This window comes from Phyllobates terribilis, unplaced genomic scaffold (assembly GCF_046119375.1).
Source record: "Phyllobates terribilis strain yellow unplaced genomic scaffold, ASM4611937v1 Scaffold_13__5_contigs__length_258822181, whole genome shotgun sequence".
NCBI lineage: Eukaryota > Metazoa > Chordata > Amphibia > Anura > Dendrobatidae > Phyllobates > Phyllobates terribilis.
This window is the reverse complement of record NW_027362773.1, coordinates 253,482,640-253,500,248: the sequence shown is the minus strand read 5'-3', so window position 1 is coordinate 253,500,248 and position 17,609 is coordinate 253,482,640. Positions and strand designations below refer to the sequence as shown.

The window sequence follows — 17,609 nt, the reverse complement described above, 5'->3', positions numbered from 1 at the left end:
TCTGTGTCTTACATCGTAGTCTTGCGTGAAGTACAACTCCCATCATCCTCTCAGTCCCCCCTTTGATTCTTCCTTATGGACTTTTGGTAGAAGACCTGGTCCGGGAGTTCTTTTCTTTCATATTCTTGAGTCCATATTACAAAGCTTATTTATGCATATTAAAATAATTTTTAATCCTATTTTAAACACTACATATATGACTACTATAATTAGCACAATCTGTAATATACCTTGCAGAATTCCAGCCACCCAACCTCCAATACCCTTAAACCAGTTCTTTGGGTTGAGAAAGGAGAAGGTGTCTGACCACCAGCTATCTTTATTTTGATCATTGTGTCTGTCATATTCGTCCCACATCTGCATCAACATTGGATACACAAAGAAAGTGCTGAATATTTTATTAGGAATTCCCATTTGGACCACATGTGGCCTACCTGAAGGTCTAGGCGAGTTGTCGGCTGCTCTTTTGTATAGTGTGTGTTTAGGTACTGCTTGCATATCTACCTGCTGATTCTGAACTATAAATGTGGCCGGTGTTAAGCGTCCTAGAGTACATGCACCTTTTATTCCTACTGGGAGCCATTTGTATGCTCCATTTCCACAAATCCAGAAGGTTCCTTCAGGCAGATCCCATATTGCAGAGTGTTGGAGCACCAACCTATGTACCAAATCTAAAAATTTAGATACATTCTGAAGTATACACCAAGGGGGTTTTTGACCTAATGGACTACAGTATCCTGCATCTGGATTTTCACAAGTCGGTGTACCTGGGTCATATGCACTTGACTCATTACATAATATATTACCTGGTATCTTTGAACATGTATCATTGTTTCCATTGGGGAATAATTGTGAATATTTCCAACCATTATTGTGTATGTATTTTTCTACTATATCAGGTTTAAAAGGTTGAGAAGAAGATACTGTGCTACTAAAACTGAGTTGTATATTTTCTGTAGGAATTAACCCTAAGTCTGTTAGTCCCGTCTTATTTCTAGGAACCCATACACCTCCTTTAAACGCTAAATATTGTAAGTTGTTTATTTTTCCGGTCATATTACCTTGCCACCAGGGAAATCCCACCCACCCCACAACTGGGATGGCAACAGTGGTGTTCCATAATCTAGAATTAACGGTTTGGTTATTTGCTAATTTGTCTGAGCAATTAGTCCATGTAAACACTTCCTCAGGGGTCATGGGTACGGCCAGGAAGGGTATGCTCGTGGCTGATATTGGAGAATGCGTACAAATCCAACAGTCTGCTATTTTCTGTCCGCCATCGAGCAGCCCGTTTACCAATGTCTCATGATGTTTTATAAATTTATTATCTGTAGGTTTTGGGGAACTTAGTTTATCCCACAGGTCTCCCTGATCTATCGTTATAGCTAACACAAGTACAATCACCACTATTTCTTTTTGCAATGGCTTGCATGTACCCATGCTGATTTTCCTTCCAATTTTACTGCAGTTGGAGTTGTCAATAACACCTGATATGGACCCTCAAATCTGGGTTCTAGCGTTCTTCTGTTATGTCTTTTTACGTAGACTTCGTCTCCTGGTTGCAGCTTGTGCGTTCCCTCAATGGAATCTGGATCTGGAATGGAAGAGAACACTAAAGAGTGTATTTTAGACACATGCTTACATAAATTTTGTACATAAGCAGTTAAGCTTTCAGTTTCTAACATTAAAGTCTGTGGGAAATACAATCCTGTATTGGCAACTCTACCAAACAATATTTCATGGGGGGTGAGTTTGCTCTTTCCCTGGGGGGTGTTTCTGACTGAATACAATGCTATTGGGAGACACTCAGTCCATGGTTTCTGTGTTTCTGCCATGGCTTTCTGTATTTTTAACTTAAGTGTTCCATTCATTCTCTCAACCTTACCAGAACTCTGTGGGTGGTAAGGGGTGTGTAGTTCACTTTTTATACACAACATTTTCATTACATTCTGAAAGATCTCTCCAGTAAAATGTGTACCTCTATCTGACTCGATCACTTCTGGGATACCATAACGGGGTACCAGTTCATGTGCTATTTTTACTGCAGTGACTTTAGCCGTGGCTGTATGAACTGGATAAGCCTCTGGCCACCCCGAAAACATGTCCACACATACCAGTACATACTCATAGTGTCCATGCTTAGGCATCTGGATGTAATCGATCTGAAGTCTCTGGAACGGATATAGTGGTCTTACATGGTGCTTCTGGGGGGTCTTAACAGTCTGTCCTGGATTGTGGGCTAAACAGATTTCACAAGAACCACATTTTGCTCGAGCTACCTGGCCGAACCCTGGGGCTAACCACTTCTGTCTGACCCTCTGTATCATACCGTTTGCAGACACATGTGTAGGTCCGTGGGCTTCACTGACCACAACAGGGTACCACGCTCGGGGGAGACAAAGCTCATCTCCTTTTTTCCATAGTCCTTCTTTTTCTTCTGCCCCCTGTTTCTGCCACTCTTCTTTTTCTTCTCTACTCACCTGTTGGTGGGCTTCTTTGAGCCGTGTAATTAAGTCAAATTCTGATACTGCACTAATAGTGTGGTCAGTTGTCAGAGGTTTTACTGCAGCTCGCTTAGCAGCCTTGTCGGCTCGGTCATTACCCCTAGCTATCTCGGTGTCGAGTCTTACATGTGCAGGTACTTTTATTACTGCTACTTGTTTGGTTGAGGCAGCTGATTCTAGGATTTGTCTAATCATTTGTCCATGTTTTACTGGTTGACCTGAAGCTGTCATGTAACCTCTAGCTCTCCATATACATCCAAAATCATGTACAATACCATATGCATATCAGTAAAAATATTAGCGGTTTTTTCTTTTGCTAACTGTAATGCTCGTATTAGAGCTAATAGTTCAGCTTCCTGGGCTGAACAGCTGGCCTGCATTGGCTCAGCTTCAATAACATCATGATCTGATACAATGGCATAACCTGTGTGAAAGTTACCAGTTTCATCTGCATACCTACTACCATCTATATACATATGTAGGTCTGGATTGTCAAGAGGGGTGTCCTGTACATTAGGTAGCCCTTGTGTTTCTTGTTCTATACACTGTAAGCAATCATGTATTATATTGTCTTGTTCGTGGTATTGTAAAAAATTTTCATCTTCGTCTTCCTGACCTCCTTCCACTCCCCCCTTTGTCTCTAGTGGTAACAGAGTGGCTAAATTTAGAGACAATATGCGGCGAAAAGTGAGGTTTGGTGGCATTAGTAAGGAGCATTGTAATCTAAGATGTCTAGCCATTGAAATGTGTTTTGGCAATACCTGATTCAGTATGCCATGTACATCATGTGTAGTTTGTACTATTAGGGCATGGTCTAGTACTATTTCTGAGGCTTTTTCTACCAAAAGAGAGACAGCTGCTACTACTCTGACACATGATGGTGCAGCTTTGGTAACATTATCTAATTGAGCAGAATAGTATGCGACAGGTCTTTGTTTATTTTCATGTTTCTGTGTTAGTACTCCTGTAGCATGATTAGACATTTCCGCAGCCATTAATTGGAATGGTTTGGCGTAGTCTGGGATTCCCAAGGCCGGGGCTGACATGAGACCTTTCTTGAGGTCTTGAAAGGCTATGAGCGCTGATTCAGTTAACTGGAAAGGTTCGATTTTTAAACAATCATATAGAGGTTGCATAAGCTGACTAGCATGTATAACCCATTGTCTGCAGTGTGATACTATTCCCAAAAATGCTCTTAATGTTTTGTAGTTCTTGGGAGGAACAAGATCTCTAATGATTTTTAGTCTGTCGGCGGTGAGGTGCCGAATACCTTGTGAAATGCAGTGTCCTAGAAATACTACCGTAGTCATACAAAGTTGTACTTTTTTCTTGTTAACTTTACAGCCCATGTCTGCTAGAAATATTAACAACCTTATTGTGTTGCTGTTTGCGGACTCTTGAGCAGGGGCACATAACAATAGGTCATCAACATATTGGAGAATTACAACCTCATCCGTAGGTTTGAAATTTTGAAGAACTGATCTCATAGCTTCTGAGTACAAGGTAGGTGAATGTATCATACCCTGTGGTAATCTTGTCCATGCTAATTGTCTATTCTTAAATGTAAATGCAAACAGTTTGTAACAGTCTGGGTGTAATGGTACTGAAAAAAATGCATTTGATAAGTCTATGACAGAAAATACTCGTGCTGTTGCTGGGATCTGTGATAGCAACGTGTGTGGATTTGGCACAACAGGAGTAATAGGTTCCAAAATTTTATTTATCTCTCTTAGATCATGTACCATCCGGTACCTAGCAGCTGACCCCTCAGTAGATTTCTTTTTTACGGGGTACAACGGTGTATTGGCTGGTGACTTTACTTCTATCAGTACTCCAGTTTTTAGATAATCTTTTATCTGTTCTCCTATGGCGTGTTCTTGTTGGGCACTAATAGGATACTGTCTCAATTGGGGTAGTGTCACACCTGGAACAGGAGTGACTTTTACTGGAGCTATTGGCATTAGTCCTACATCGGTGTCATGTTGTGCCCATAATTTTTCTGGTACCTCAGAAAGATCTAAAATAATTTGGGTAGGGGCAGGATCTTTCTCATCCTCTAAGGCTTGGACTTTTACAATGTTTTCTAGAGACTCTTGGTCATCAGGCACCAAAATTTGGACTCTACCATCCTTTGTCTCTTACCACTCCTGCTTTTCTAGCCCGAATGTCCTCCCATAGTTTCCTGTTAAACCTGTCATGCCTTGCTACCTGAAAAGTTTTGCAAACTTTCCCTAAATTCTTAGTTGCTTCTACACCACACCTTTCTTTCACGATTGTATAGACATCTTGTTCATCATTTGTGGTCTTAGTCTGTTTGTTGCCCATTTTTCCTGACTATTCTTACCTTAGGAGGCTTTTTGGGTTAGATAAAATATATTCTATATTTTACCTTTCCTCGTTACCTATTCTGTCCTAAGGAGCCATTGTTGCCCATTTTTCCTGACTATTCCTACCTTAGGAGGTTTTTTGGGTTAGATAAAATATATTCTATATTCTACCTTTCCTCGTTACCTATTCTGTCCTAAGGAGCCAGTATCTGAAACGGTTTCTCTGGACCGTTTTGTCTGAAGTGTAGAGTAATTCTAACACACATATATATGGCAACAAGGGCAAGACCAACAATACATAAAATGAACCATACAGTCTCCATTATATATCGTGTCCCTGGAGTATTATCATTACTTCCATGGGCTCATTCTGTCAATCTCTTATCCGTCAAAAAGGAGGACAAAGGTTCGGGAGTTAAGCGTGAGCGAAGGTTTCCCCGAAAGGACACAACCTTATGACTCAGTTAGGCAATCTCCGTAATACTTATGTCATCTACCTTAGTGCGGCTTATGAGGCTATTCCCGACATCCACATCTCTTTCATACCATCCGTTTCATAACCTTCTCTGACCTCTCCTTCGGCAGATCCTACAGTATATACATGAATGACCCGAGCTATAGGTATCCTTCTCTACTAGTTCCTCAATCCCAACACAAGATATGCATGAAATTTACGGACTATCGCAGAGCAGATGTAAGAGAACTAACAGTGTCTCTTACCTGGCCAGGTTTGTCATCTGCTGTTCCGATGTCCCAATCTCAGCGGTTACTCGTGCCGGTCGATGAACTTGAAGGAATACGCAGACCTCGGGTCCCTGTTTCGGGCGCCAGGAATTGTTAGGATCATTCAGCTATGGAGGGTCCTTGTTGGAGTCGGGGTATCCCCGTAACAAGAAATACACAGACACGTAGTGTATAATCAAGTACTGGGAAGCCCCTGAGCGCGTCTGCCTCTATAGGTGCAGTCCCTTTATTTATATTAATAATCATTTCATTCATTTTTTTTTTTTTTTTTTTTGTCAGACATGCGCAGTAAAATGCCTTTGTTTCACAGGCAGCGAAATGATGATTCATAACAGTGGAATGTTGATAAGAAAGTTTCATAAACAAAAAGTGATAATTAGTAGAAGGTTTCTGAGACAGCTAAAAACAAGTTACAATCTAGTTTCTGGGCGTCAGTCCAAATGTCCAGATAAGGGAAGAATAACTTCATCTGTGTCTTACATCGTAGTCTTGCGTGAAGTACAACTCCCATCATCCTCTCAGTAGGGTCCGGGACACCTTCTAAAGAGGATGCAGACATTTGTGGTTCTTGCTTGTTTTTTGGGGTCTTTTCGAACTGCACAAGCCTTTCCATTCACTTTGTAAATGTGGGACCTCATTTCTCCCAATTGGGAAGATGAGAAAACTTCCTTTTTGACAAATAATTTAGAACATTTGTCCATCTTATTCGCAGTGTGTGCGTCTCGCCTAAATAACGTCCTCCAGAACTTCTCAAAAGAAGAGATCCAGCATGGAATTGACACCCTGAACAAAAGTAAGGTGAGTGATTAGTTTCGTACTTCCAGATATAGAAAAGATACTAAATTTTACTAAATTGTGTTTTTTTTTTATTTTCTTATTAATCTGGAACAAAAAAATTGTCCTACCCTGTTTTAAAATCACAATATCTAAAGCAAAACCAAAAAATAATGTAATTTTGTCCAGCACTCCTTTTTACAATGGTTCACCCTGCTAACTTTAATTTGGTGAAAATTAGCAGTAATAGACTGACTGAGACGCAATTTCTTTTTTTTTTTTTTTGTATTGAAGCATCTAATAAGCGTGTGCAAAGGTCATTGTGAAGGGAGGGGGAACAGGGTCAGCTGTGATATCACTTATTTTGTGAACAAAGGTGTTAACTGTTGTAATTATTCCTCTAGTGATAAGGAGAGTGCTGAAAACTCTTCCTGAAAGAATTGCCCCAGTGGCCAGAGTGAAAATTGCAAGATGTGTTGTGTGTAGTTTTTTTATACACATCGTGATATGAAAAAAAAAATGCTTAAAATGTTTAAAAATACATGTAAAGCAAAAATCTGATCGGAACAATGTGTAATTTTATGATTATACATTCTCCATTCATACAGGAAGTCACACAAAATACACACCACATTGGTGCATCTGGTGCAGATCTTGCTCCAGATTTGCTGCTGCGGATTGTTCATGGACTAAAATACTCAGTTTAGCAATTTATTTAGTCGGTTCCTTGCCGACACTAACCTGGTCGGCCTGTTATTTTTTGTTTTTTTACCACTGTCAGTGATAGTTAAAGGTCTTGTCCAGGACTGACTCTGCTCCCGCCGGCGATTCAGCAGCTCCATGTCAACGGAAAAGCTGCTATGTCGACTGGTCGTGACTGCTGATGCCATACTGATCGACAGTTGACTTCCCGCAGTTAGGCAGTGGGGAGCCATCTGTCAATCAGCATGTCATGGGCAGTCACGCCCCATCAACAGAGCAGAGAGGAAGAGAAGCCACTACTCTGTCGACGCCACATCACCGGCAGGAGCGGTCTGTGACCACTCTGTGCAAGCGGAGATCGGCACCGTTCTTAGGCCCGTACTATAAAAATTCTAAAGTCCTGGATACCCCCTTTCAAATGACCGTAGATGCCTATGATTGGCTGTAAAGGTCAGGTGTTTACACGACACATCTATGCTGATGGCCAATAACTAGTAACCGGCTGTAGATCAGGAAAGTAATTGAAATTGTTATGGGCATTCTGTCAGTAGTTACCTTGGTTTATGACCGTAAAGTAGAGATGTCTGACAACAGGAACTAATAAACTCCACCCAACTACACAACACATATAGATAAAACCATCTGTAAACTTAATGATCATGGCCTTGGTCAAGTAGAGAAGTTAAATTGCTTGTTATTGATCACAGGAAGGTTGTTATCCTGGAATTTTCCATGCAAGTTAACAATTAAGCTACTGATGATGATGACAGCGCAGCTCCATATAGTATAACTTTGATCTGTCTGACTACTAACAATCTCAAATTATAATGGGTCATCAATGATTAACCCACTACATTGTGCATGGACCTGAAACGTCTACACTGATTACTTATGGTTCCCGTGAAATTTTCAGCTTTGGCAGTTTGTTGCAGTCTTCTGGCAATAGACCAATTAATGGTCTGGAAATTCCCCTTTTTATTTTTAAAAGCAATTAGCAATTGAGTGATTCCCCCCCCCCCCCCCCAATCATTCTGTTTCTAGTTTCCCAGCATATATAATTCAGCAACTATTCGCTTTTTAAGTTGTTCCTTTTTATCTGAAATTTCATGGATTCTTTCACTCTAGTTGGGTCATGTAAATATATGGTGACCACCTGAGAATTACATGGTTTTATGTCCTCAGAAAAGGGGTCACAGTGCATATATGTATACTGAAGTTCTCCACAGGGGGAAGACGGATATCATAAATAATGATGATGATTGTGCAGCTCCTGTCCGAATGTTAAAATGTTGGAGATAATAGTTACACTTCCGGAAAGTATACTTATAATATATAATTTAGGAGACTATGGAGAGGGAGGATCATCACCCTGTCCGGACTGCAGTCCGAGATGCACTGGCTATAGCTGCCCATGTGATGTTATCCGGCACATCATAGTATTATAGCAGAACATAGAGGAATAATATGAAGGGTGACATCTGGGGATTAAGATAATAAGGAAAAGAGGAGGCAGAAGTGCAGTAAAGTAAGTATACCATGTACAAAAAAAAAAGTGCAGGTTGGTGCTAATCAGGTGGGAGTGTTAGGATAGAAAAAATATCACAGGACTGCTTCTTTCAGCAACACTAATAAATCTGGTGGTCCAGAGTTAGAAGACCATAGCAGCGTTCTGATAAAAACAGCGCCACACCTATCCAAAGGTTGTATGTGGAATTGCAGCTAAGTTCTATGTACTTCAATGGAGAGGAGCTGCAATACCAGACACAATCTACACTAATTGTTGTCTGCGCAGTTATCTGCAACCTTCGCAGTCCTGAACAATAGACATGCATTGTGTAGATAGGATATAAAACAGAGTAGCAAACAAGTGGCCAAGTATATTAATTACAATGCCTCTATTTTCAGGAGAGGGCAGAACAGCAGTCCCAGGAGCAAGTCGTGGAATTTGACATCAAATTTTTAGATGTAAGTGTATATGTGAAGTTTTATGATATATAATTATTAGTATTTTTTTTATTCTTGTATTGATATTCATGCGGTTTTAGATTCATATAGAAGAACATGTTTTCATATAAAAATCTGTGTATTCTAAGCTTATTGTTAGTGTTGGTATTTGTGTTTTTTTTTATTTTGTGCAGATTCACTATGGATTTTTAGAGAAAAAAAAATTGCCATTATATTGTAATAGCAATTACGGTACGTTATGCCACGGTATGGTGCAAACTATGTGACATATGTTGTAGCCAAAGTCACTGTATGGCCCTGATTAGTGTGTATTACATGATTCCCCTTTCATTTGTCAGGCCTTGCTATCAATCAAACATGGATGGTTTAGTTTGGCAAGAAAAAGTATTTTTTAAAAGAGAACGTCTTATCTGAAATTGTTTTGTTCTTTTAGGGGTATTCCCATCTCCAAGATCCCATCCCAATATGTAGTAAGTAATAATATTAACAAATACCCCCAATAAGAAAGGTAGTATAGTTCTCCTGATAACCTATGTCGTTCACCTCATGTGCAGGACATTGCAGTAGCATAGGTATCCATGGTTACGACCACTCATACAATAACAGTTAGTTGCTAGTGGTCGTAACCATGGATACCTAAGCTACTGCAATGCCCTGCACATGAGGTAAGCAACATAGGTTGTCAGAAGAACTATACTACATTTCTAATTGGAGGTATTTGCTAATATTATTATACCTACTTCATAATAGGATAGGATCTTGGAGATGGGAATACCCCTTTATATCAGGTTTTTGTTAAGTGTATTTTTGGGGGGAAATTCTGGTTGTTGCTTTTTTGTTTTTTTTCATATAATTTTCTATATTTAAAAAAAAAATGTTGTTTTTACACTGATCTCTAAGCCAAATACTAGACTTATATTTCCTGTTAAGTACAGATGACTTTTCAGTAGTCAACTCATTACCATGACAGGCAGGATTACAGTAAATGGTATGTTTTGTAGAGGATAACAGAAAATCCACCTCTCAAAATAGGAGATGTCACAGCTCGCCTCCTCCTCCTTCTCCTGCTTGCAAAATGACATTTGCACAGATGAAAGCATACCTAAAAGTCAATGAATCAGAGCCAGTCCATGCAACTCCTGAAAAGGACAGGACGTAGGGGCCTAGTATTAGACTTAGTGGCCAATGTAAATAATTGGAATTGGCTTTTTTTTCTACATGGCGATATTGAAAAATTTAAAAAAATCATGATTTTTTTAACAAATATATTTGGCATAAAAACTTTATTTAATATTTTTGATGACACATTCTCTTTAAGCAGTTGCTATTTTTCTGGCATTTTGGCTATTTAAGAATAAGAATGAAATAAACTGGTTTGCACGATTTTCAGGTGGGTTGGTTGACAAGGAGCCATATGACCAGAACGAAGAGTCTCCCTCAAGAGATCACTGAAGAAGACCCTTCGATATGTCCCGGGACAAAGAAAGAGAAAAGAAGTGGTGAGAGCATTCATTACATAAACCAAACTTTTTATAAAGGGAACTTTTGGATTTTTGTTCAGAGTTGTTGTTTTTTTTTTTTTAACTTGAATTTTGATGCGGATCTTCTTTAAAATGAAAGATTATTTAAAGTGGATCTAAGTCAAAATCCGTAACTTGCGTCCTTCGTGAAATAACAATTCTGGATCGTCTTTGTATTTTTGCTTTGAGATATTACAGCATATAGTGAAAGGAATAAGAAAGTGAAAAAGTAAACCCAGGCGTGAGCACGCCGGCTCTGTTTGCTTAGCGACTCCTTGCATTGTCACTTTGGTTGCCAGTTGACCCATGAAAATAAAACCTCTTCTCTCAAGGCTTTTCTTTCTCTGACCTTCAGCATTATTGGAAAATTCTTGCTACTATAGAGAAGTCATTGTATTAAGATTGCTATGTATTTTATTATTTGCCCCCCCTGCCGTGCTGGTTTACGCAATGATACACATGGGTGGAAAGTTTCCCATGACACGCCTGTGTAGAGAGACGTCTGTTTTTGGCGTCCCTATATGCCGCTTAATGCACAATGAACCCATTGACCACCGTTCTACTGAAATGGAGGACACAAGACCCATAATTATCACGATGAGTGAAGTTCCCAGCAATCTTACGATGATCACCTATCCCATAGACAGGTTATAAGTTGTGACCCTGGGAACACCTCTTTTAATGTATTGCATAGGGTATAGTGTTTTATTTTTAAAGGGGTTGTCCGGCTTTGGGGTTCAAGTCTGAAGTCACTCTGTGACTGCAGACTTGTGAATCCTCACAGTGCGCGCAGTCAGGATTCTCCGGTGTTGGGAATGGGCAGTCGTGACCACAAGTATGTAATTTGTATACTTCCAGCCACATTCTGACTAGACGTGTCTGGCCTTGCTCAATACCTTTGCATTAAACGAGGCCACACACGTCTAGTCTGCACGTGACTGCATGTATGAAAATTGCATACCTGTGGTCACGTGCCCGCCGCTCTCGGCACTGGAGAATCTGCACTGTGAGCGCTGAGAGAATACACAAGTCTGCAGTCATGTAGAGTGACTACAGACTTGTACCCTAAGGTTGGACAACCTCTTTAATGTCTTCTTTATCTGTACAGTTGTGACTCTGAAATTGGAAAAATGACTTTCAGTGAAAATATGCTTATAAAATGAGATGCCGCAAATTTAAAGGGAACCAGGAGTGTCCAAAAAAATGCTATTTATTTGCAGATATTGGGTTAATCTGCAGGTAGATAGCGTTAAAATCATGTCTGGCTGTGTAACTGGAGCAGAAGCGACAGGGAGAAAATGAAGGTATATTTTCCCTGCAGATGCTAATTTTCAGTTATCGGGGTGGTGCAGGAGCGATTACTACATATTGAGCGCTTTAATCACTTCCCGACACATTGATAGACAGCTGACTCTGCACACATGCAGTACACTGCAGAGCCAGCTGTCAATCAAATGTGCTGAAGAGTGATTACAGCACTCACTATGTAGTGACCGGTAGACTGTAATTACTCCATGCACCGCCCTGATGACCGGAAGAGTGGGCAAAGGGAGGATATAAGTTCATTTTCTCCATGTAGCTGCTGGTTTTAACACTAGTCATCTGCAGATTAATCCTATATCTGAAGGTAAATACGTTTTTGGATTCGTCAGGTTCCCTTTAACATCTGCCTGACAGGTCATTTTCCATTTTTTGTCATGAAGTATGTGGATGACATTCGGATGATCTAGACATAAAATCCACAGCATATTTGCCATGTGTGAATACGTCCTAACATTTCTGTGGATTAGTAGAAATCTTTAATTTTTTTTGCAAAGTTGTTCAATGGATTCACAAGAAACCTTTTCCTTTCTGTCTTCTCAGCCAGTCTGCCAGATTCAACTAGCAAGACCAACGTTCCTATTCCTACCGCATGTCCTGATCAAAGAGCAGCAAGGAATTATGGGTTGCACAGGAAAGTAGCAGGTAGGAACATACCTTTTGTTTTGTGTTTGTCCTTTTTTAAAGGGGTTTTCCATCCCATTATATTTACACACGGCGAGAAAAAAATAGTGAATGGTATATACTATCCTTCTGATCCCCTGCTCACAGTGTCCCAGCCTTCTCTTCCGGCATAGTGGGCCCCTTTAACATTAAATCGGATTTTTCACTAGATTTCACAATACAAATGCATACATTGTTAAATGGATCTGTTAGACCTAATGAGGCCGCTGTACTAATTATGAAAATCCATTTAAGTAATGGCTATATAATCATTCTTGAAAGTTTAAGCCTAATCTCCACTTGTTTAGCCTGATTGACAGCTCCTCAGTGCCACTCCTCCCTGCTGAGATCTCACACTGCTTAGTACCAGCTGCATTTGTTGGGCTGGTGGAGACCGAATACACTTGATTACATGATCATTTTAATATCAGGCGTATACAGCCCTTCTGACATGAATTGTGACACTAACTACACTGGTATCATTAGATCTAAAACAAAAAGCATTACTTAGCATATGAAAAATTCTAGTTTCAGTTAGACTATATTTGAGGGTATTATAACCTAAAAGTGTAATTATGGGTTTGGGAATTTGGAAATGATTGCTATGGACCCCTTCCAAAAGCCCAGTGGTTCCTGGCTTCTGGCAAAATTGCATGGTTCTTAGAGCCTATAGGCTTTACTCTCTTAAAAAAAAATAATGAAAAAAACTCAGACTAACTTGTTCTATAGCGGATTTTGAAATGCCCCAAAATGTATTTTGAAAACCATTGTTAAAAAAACATCCTCCCCTTCAATGGCCCAATTCCTGCCCTTTGGACACCAGGCTTCGGTTGTCGAAGCATCCCAGCACCACACATGGGTAACTATCTGGAAGAGCTACTGTCCAGGAGGTTTCTGGAGGCCTTGGCCCAGGAGATTTTCTAGAAGTCTAGTATGTCTGTTCTTCATACTGGAGCCTCCAGGACATTCTTCGAGGATTGGCAAGTATGAATGAACTGGACTATAATAAAATGGTATTGAGGGGTTACAAACACAGGAAGGAATCTTTTATTTATTTTGCCATGACTCAAAATTATTTATAAGGTTTATTTATTCAGATTTTGGATGGCTTGAACTTTACAGCCTTTTTTTTGTTTTCAATTGCTCACTATATACCCATTGTTTGTACTTCAGATTGTGTTTCCAGTCCACGTCTGGTCTGCAGTAGAACCTACGTTGAGATCCTAAAAACGAACAGAGAGATGATTCTCAATAGAGTGACTGAAGGACATCTCAACAACCTCATAGATACCATGAGGACCAAACTTGTGCTCTCCCGAGATGATTATGAGTACATAGATGCAGAAAGGACGTTAAAGGCCAGAATACGGAAATGCTTAGATACCTGTTCTGAAAAGGGTGAAGAAGCATCGAAAATGTTTTTGAACAGTTTGTGCTCAAGAAATGTCATCTATATGCATCCACGAAATCCAGCGTGAATATGAGAAGCCACAGACCTGAAGGGACAGATGAACAAGTTTCTGGTTTTTGGATGGCTTTATTGGAAATACTGCTTGCTGGAATTTCTTTTATGGAACATACTGGACAATTGCAAAGATTCTAATTTATAAAAGAACTGGACAAAAAAATGTTCAAGAAGAAAAGTTCCATGACTTGTACCGAAGTTTTGGCTCTTATCTCCTGTAGAATTCCTAAAGACTGGTAGAGCTAGAGAAAAAACGATGACAACCTTTTTCTAAATGGAAATTAACCCACTTGTCATTTCATCGCTAAGACCCAGCTTCACTAACTCCCAACAATCAGATGATATATCTGGGGGAAGCCATGTTTGTCCAAGCATTTCCCTGATGTTAAGTTAACGTCTTCCTGTCAAGGCCAATTTTTCATTTTTGCCCCTTAGTATTCCTCCTCTTCCATTATTTTCTTTTCCCGTCGACAGAAGGCATTTTTTTTTACTGTACGAGTTTTAGTTTGGAATGACACCTTTCACTTTGCCCTACAATGTGCTGGAGAATGGGAAAAAAATTCCAAGTGCAGTAAAATCGCAAAAAGAAATGTTGCCATTTTTTGTGTGGTGTTCATTGTGCGGTAAAAATGATTTGAGAACATATTTTTTCCAGGCCTGTACGATTACAGCAGTATCAAACTTGTATCAGTTTGGTTTTTTTTTTTGGTAATGGAAAAAAATCATTAATTTTGTAAAAAAAAAAAAAAAAACAGCAACAACCTTTTTTTTTGAGACTCTTAAAGTTTTTATTATTTTGTCGATGGAGCTGTGCAAGGTTTTATTGGTGGTGCCTTGAGCTGAAAATTTTATTTATACCATTTTAAGTAATGTACTCTTTGATTACATTTTTTTTACTTTTTATATTTATTTTAAAAATGTATTTTTTACTATATTTTTAAGTTCCAAGAGGAAACTTTAAAATTAATATCTGGTGTCTGACAGGTGTGGTGTGTGCTCAGCTCCTTCTTTCTCATTGCTTTCTGCCAGCAGAAACTATAGGGAATAGTCTATACTTTGTCATATCATTAAAAGGCGTGTATCATCAGAAAATTACTTATTGTGTAAATTTTAAAATTTTTCATATAACTGTGTACAGTATATTAAAAAATATCAACTTTCACGCTGAGCACTAAAATCTGCTATTAGCCTCATGCTGTTTGTTCTGTACAGAAGACTTTTCATCAGTCTCATTATCATCACAGACAGGACAATGACAGGACAATGACAGCACCTCAATACATAGAAGATAACAACAAAGGACTTACCATTCACTGTAGGCAATGGACACAGCTCCTCTTATCCCTCTCCCTATACAATGTTAGAATATAAGATAAGTCATGTGTCTGTCATCTCCTCTGGTATTCCTGACTTCCATGCAACAGCCAGCTTGCTAGGTGTTGTCTACACCTACCTCTCATCATGCAAGCTACCAACTCCTCACAACTGTTTTCAATCTTTTTCACACCTGACCTCTGCAATAAAGGTAACACATATCTTCAAGTCAGTCTCCAGTTTGCTTATACTTTACTACTTTCCTGTGGTTAACCATTTCATTTTCTAAAAGTCCCAGTTTGAATACATCACTTCTATTAACCATTGTCCTGCTGCAAGATATCAGACAGCATTTCTGTGGTTAACTGTTTCCCTTCTGGAAGATACCAGTTTCCTATACAGTTACTGTTCTCATGTGTAGCCGCACACCTGCCTCTCCTATTTCTATGCTACCTGCTCCCCTTGTTTGTCTGCCGTCCTGCATACTCTGTTGTCCAGGTCATCCTTGAGCCACATGTCATCCAAGACCCACTCTGCTGAACCATCACTTCGGGTCTGTGTTGCTCACATAAAACCTACGGATTAGAGAATCCACCTCACGAGGTGAGGACTTAATATCAAGTCTGCCCATTAGTACTGTAATCAGATATGTGGCCATTTTTGATACAGATAATTTTTGTCAAACTTTTGATAGATTTGTGTAAACTGTTCTTAATATCAGTGTGGTAATTTTGGAGTAGAAGAACATCTACTAGATCAGCCATTTTGGAGCAATCCTATATATGTTTATTGCGGCAATGTTAGATTAGGGCAATGTATGGCTGATAATTTTGGAAATTTTTGAGTAGAACAACACATATTCATTAATTACTCCATTTTGGAGTAGAACAAAGTATATGTAGGGATTTTGAATATTTTGGGGTAGGACAATATATGCCTATTAATTCCGCCATTTTGGAATAAATCGAGACATGCTTGTTAATCCTGGTAGCACACTATATGCCTACTGAGTGTGGCCATTTTTGCCTAGCACAATAAATGCATACTAATGTGGCCATTTTGGCATAGCACAATAAATACGTGCTAATGTGGCCTATTTGGCATAGAACAATAGTGATCGTGGTCATTTTGGAATAGTATAAATCTATACTTATTGATATCAGCCATTTTAATGTAGAACAATGTATGTTCGGTAACTGCTGACTCTATTTTACTAACTGCTTCCGGATGGGATGGAGATAGGTAATCCAGATGTGAAAGGAAGCATTGTGTCCAACATGTTTGCTCTGTCATATTTTTGGATACAGAGTCCATCTTTGTCCACTGTTATGCAGATCAGGTCATTTAACTTTTCAGAACTGTCCAGTATATGAGGCACAAGCAATTGAACATTATTCCTTACCCCTGAGGAAGCCACCTCCTGTGGCGATACACTAAGGGTGCTCATTCCTTTACCTCCTCAATGTGCCAATTCACCCGGGTGACTATGTACATGGCTCTTTATTGCAGTGTCTCTTCTTTTATATTCCTGCCTTATCTATGTACTATTTGTGGGGTTTTTTCATCATTGAATACTATTGTCACTTTAGTGTCTCTTTATACCTATTGCAGATATCCATTATATTTACAAGGTTCTGTTGGTTATCATGCCGGTCATATGGGTTCTATCCCGGTGACACATTTTGGGTTAATAAACAGGTTCTGGCTAAATGTTCGCATTTATAAATGCTTTTTTTTGTTTGCTTTAGAATAAAGATTCATATTGTTAAAATTTGTGAAGTGTAACCAATCTTTTGAATGTCTTTTTATTGTATTTATTTTACTCTTATTTTGGTTAGCACTCTATCTAATATACAGTGGTGCCCACTCAACTTGGATTTCTTGATGTTTTAGGCATAATCCAGACATTCATGTTAGACGTATGTGTTCTATCCGTTTTTTTTCATCCATTATAATTTATGGTGCTGTGCACGTCCAATTTTTTCCCAATATCACTGTTGAAAAGTGCCAATACAAGTCTATGGGTCAATGAAAGACACACACAGCATATAGATGCTGAGCACATATCTGGTTGGACAATCAGATGGTGACCTGGCCAATTCAAGGCTGAGAGTTCTAAGGCAATGTTCACACTGGGTTTTTAAAAAATTTCTTCTTTGTGGATTCTCACCAAATATCTCTTTAAAAACTCTTGGAAAACTCTTCCAATTAATTTCTATGGGAAATTTACTTTGCTATTCATGTGGGGAGCTTTTTGAGGTTTCTGTTTCCTGGAAGGGTTTCGATAAATGCCTGGTGGAAAAAATAAAAT

At 39.2% G+C, this 17,609-nt stretch overlaps 1 protein-coding gene across 3 annotated transcripts in view; it reads left to right on the top strand.

Annotated features, from left to right (window-relative positions):
* Nucleotides 1–17,083, top strand: part of LOC141174466 (receptor-interacting serine/threonine-protein kinase 2-like) — a 54,350-nt gene extending 37,267 nt beyond the window's left edge. For 2 of the 3 annotated variants that reach the window (XM_073659398.1, XM_073659397.1), the window contains exons 8-12: nucleotides 6,288–6,373; nucleotides 8,957–9,016; nucleotides 10,407–10,515; nucleotides 12,400–12,501; nucleotides 13,693–17,083. In XM_073659398.1, coding sequence (XP_073515499.1) covers nucleotides 6,288–6,373; nucleotides 8,957–9,016; nucleotides 10,407–10,515; nucleotides 12,400–12,501; nucleotides 13,693–13,997 — 662 coding nt within the window. In that variant the 3' untranslated portion in view covers nucleotides 13,998–17,083. The remainder of the gene's footprint in view (nucleotides 1–6,287; nucleotides 6,374–8,956; nucleotides 9,017–10,406; nucleotides 10,516–12,399; nucleotides 12,502–13,692) is intronic. The other variant, XM_073659399.1, reaches the window with a different exon arrangement.
* Nucleotides 17,084–17,609: the final 526 nt, after the last annotated feature.